The 3,805-nt window shown below is 43.0% G+C and overlaps 1 protein-coding gene across 1 annotated transcript in view; it reads left to right on the forward strand.

The window, feature by feature from the left end:
- Positions 1–3,805, forward strand: part of NID1 (nidogen 1) — a 69,690-nt gene that overhangs the window by 59,040 nt on the left and 6,845 nt on the right. Inside the window, exon 15 of the mRNA XM_012660353.1 lies at positions 583–709. Coding sequence (XP_012515807.1) covers positions 583–709 — 127 coding nt within the window. The remainder of the gene's footprint in view (positions 1–582; positions 710–3,805) is intronic.

A 3,805-nucleotide genomic window follows, 5' to 3' on the forward strand; every position in this document is an offset into this window, starting at 1 on the left:
TCCCCCACATGTTTATCCAGATATTCTAGCACCATTTGTTGAAAACACTCTATTTCCCAATTGGTACCTTGGTGCCTTTTATAAAAAATAATTTACTGCTTATGTGAGGGTCTATTTCTGGATTCTTTGTTCTGTCGCATTGATCTATTCACCTAATCAGGCAGGGTGTTTGGATCCTCCAAATTTGTTCTTTTTTTAAGATTGTTTTGACTATTTCAGAAAAAACAAGCTACACACTGAGAAGAAATATACATATGCATATATTCCTACACATAGGAGGGCTGTCCGGAAAGTATCCAGTCATTGTTAATATAACGAGAACGGTTACATGGCTGGATACCTTCCAGACAGCCCTCGTATTTATGTGCACATACGTGCGTATGTATATGACAAGAGTTTTATCTGAAATATATGAATAACTCTACAGCTCAATAATACGAAATTTTAAATGGACAAAAGACTTGAAGTTACTCATTAAAAAAGATGTCCAAATGCTTGTAAGCACATGGAAAGATTCTCACTAACAATAATTACCCAGGTTCTTGTGGATAGACCATTCTCACCACTGGTCTTCACTTCCAGGCTAAAGTCATCATTGGACTAGCGTTCGACTGTGTGGACAAGATGGTTTACTGGACAGACATCAGCGAGCCTTCCATTGGAAGAGCCAGTCTGCATGGCGGAGAGCCAACCACCATCGTTCGACAAGGTAGGCAAACAAATATCATTTTTCTTATTTGGTTTTGCTTCTAGCAGCCCAAGTGGCTCTTGGCAGAAGGCAGAGGTTGGAGTGTATGGTTGCTCCTGTGGGTATGGTGCTATGAGAGGAGCCAGGTCCTCTGCCTCAAAGCGCCACCCTTTCCAGCTCCTCTGATGGGCCCTCCAAGAGCTTATCATTAAATCATGAACACCTTAGTCGAGATTTGTTTTGGAGAATAAAATTGAAACAGAGCACATGCCCATGCCTCTCTCTGATAGCTCATGTAGTCAGTTTCCTTGAACAATGAAGGCCAAACCCACCATCTAGTTTTTTTGTTTTTTGTTTTTGAGACTGTGTTTTGCTCTGTCACCGAGGCTGTAGTGCAGTGGCATGATCACAGCTCACTGCAACCTCCAACTCCTGGGCTCAAGTGATCCTCCTGCCTCAGCCTCCCTACTGGTATGCGCCACCATGCCCCGTTAAGTTTTTAATTTTTTGTAGAGATGGGGTCTCATTATGTCGCCCGGGCTGGTCTTGGCCATCCAGTTTTAATACACATTTCTGCCTCTGGCTGCTGAGCCTAGAATTGATTCTCAGAGTGTCTGTCCCATGATGTGCTCCATTAGGGGTTTCCCAAAGGCAACAGGCAGTGAATCATAAAGCCGGGAGGGTTGTAAGCACATTGCCAGATACTGACCATGAGAGTTGAGTCTATTCCCAAGACAGTTGTCGAGTTAAAGGGTTGTCATTTCAACCCGTGACACTGTGGAGTGAGGGGTGGTTTCTCTTCTTATCTACCTCGTCCCCATTGCGCTTGCCAAGATTGCCTGTGCCAGAGCAGCACAGCAAAGCAGGCTGAACTTTCACAGACATTTCTCAGTTTTTGTTGCATCACTATGATAAAGTACACAAAGCTTTGGCACAGCCTAGCTCTGACATTCGACCTCAATTCCTTAACTTAAGAATGCCAACTTAAGCCAAAGACACTATGCATTATTTTAATGCCTACATTTAATAAATCAAGACTATTTTACATGAGTATGTTTTATCCAGACTAAAGACCATTGCACCAATAATCCAAGGACTTGTAAAAATTCCCCTGGACCGGAAAGGTCACGTATTACATGTTGCTCAAGTAAGTCAGTGACTCATCCGCTGACTTGAAGATGATATTCTCACTCAGAAGACATTCTCATGCTGATGACATTGGTTGCGTAAAGTCATCTTGCTTCCCCTGCAAAATATTCAAATCAGAGATACATCTTTAAAATAGAGGAGCCTCCCATTTTATATTTCTTTTTACTTGGGACTGAATGTAGCTTTTTCAGTTTCCAATTTAACAGTTCCCTAATAATATTCTGGAAGGGTCCCTATGCCTGTGGAACAACCCCTGGGGCATTTTTTTCCTTCTTTGTTGCCTTCACTAGAGATGATGCAGCAGGACTTGAGCTGCAGTTGTATTAAATATATCTGGCTTTGGCCATAGACCCTTTTCTGGAAGCTGGTAGGCTATTTAAATAACGTCTGCTAGTTCTCCTGCTTTGGTTTAATGAACAGAAGTTTGCAGATGCCTTTTTGCATCTTATCTCTCTCTGTTAAAAATGTTGTTGCTATTATCTACAATTCGATTTCCAAACTCGGTGGATGGGGGGAGTAGGTCATCGTCTGCTATTTCCTGTTGCCTTGGAGCTGATAATCACCCCAGAATGCTTTACACACAGTAAGAAACATTCCAAGCAAAAGCCTACTGACTGTGAAAACACGGAATTAAACCCAAATGTGATTTTTGTAGAGGAAAGATCACCAAGAAGAAAATTTTTCTTGGAAGAGAGAAAGAAGCTTCCAGTTAACTCCTTAGCGTGGTACAGGTTGGTGCTTCCCTAGTGAGTTAAAGCGGCAGTGGATATTGATTTATTTTCTTCCTTATTTCATAAGAGTCCGAATCCTGGCTTGGCTTTCTTTTCTTGAGTTAAAGTCTCAACCAAACATCTTTAATAAGTGTCGCCTTTTGACATAAGCAGTACAGACTATATCCTCTTGCCGTCTCTCCTTCCTCCTCAGACTGCACAGTAAAGGACGAGATTTTCCAGGCCTTTCCTTTGGAAGAGTAGCCCACAACGAAATATTTTTCCTGCTGGGGAAAAGGGGGTTTGGTTGCTCTTGGCTTTGAGATCAGGACAAGCGCCATTTAGAAGGAGACAGTACGACACGGAGCTCCCTCCAGGGTTCCACCGGGTGTCTCGTAAAGATGTGCTCGTTGGACAGCCTTTCCCCTCCAATCTCTGTCGTGTGTCTGAGTAGCTCACATCTCTCACACAGGATGTGCTCATTCCAAATCTACCCCACGGTCGTTTATTCTGGTTCTGTCTGAAAGCCAGAAGGGTCCTGTGGAGGTCAGTCTCACTGTCCTTCTGCCTCTAGGGACATGGGACATATTTTAATACTTTATAAATCTCTACTTTGAGTTTGGAGAATAAAGACCTTGTTCTAGTGTTTCTAATTCTTAATAAACTCCCTCTGGCAGGGCTTCCTTCTGAGGGCTCTGATCATCTTAGGGGCCCAGCGAAGGCTGACACAAAGGAGGCTGGGGGTCAAAATTGCTTATATATTGACAAAAGAATACAGTATTGGGATGGTTTCCTCATACCCCAGATCCCACGGGTAGGATAGCCTCTTCCCCTAACGGCTTATACTTCAGCTATACCAAATGACCTTCAATCCTCTAATTGGTGCAGGGGAAAGAATCTTAAGTGATATCAATAAAACCAAAATTGTCATTTTCTTAAAAAAAATTTATAGTCAGAAAACCATTGCAATTTTGAACTTCCAGTCTAGTTAGATGGATACTGAAGGTTCACATTGAAGGTTCATGTTAACCAGTGGCAACCTTTGGTTTGAAACCCAGTTGCTATAACCCAGTAAAGACTTACGGCGGTTTTATTTGTAATCACTGATACCTGTTCTCTGTATCCCTTACACTTGTATAAGAGTAATAACAGCCGGGCGCGGTGGCTCACGCCTGTAATCCTAGGTCTCTGGGAGGCCGAGACGGGCGGATTGTTTGAGCTCAGGAGTTCGAAACCAGCCTGAGCAAGAGCGAGACCC

The sequence above is a fragment of the Propithecus coquereli genome, unplaced genomic scaffold, assembly GCF_000956105.1.
Source record: "Propithecus coquereli isolate 6110/MARCELLA unplaced genomic scaffold, Pcoq_1.0 Scaffold66, whole genome shotgun sequence".
In the NCBI taxonomy this organism is placed as follows: Eukaryota; Metazoa; Chordata; class Mammalia; order Primates; family Indriidae; genus Propithecus; species Propithecus coquereli.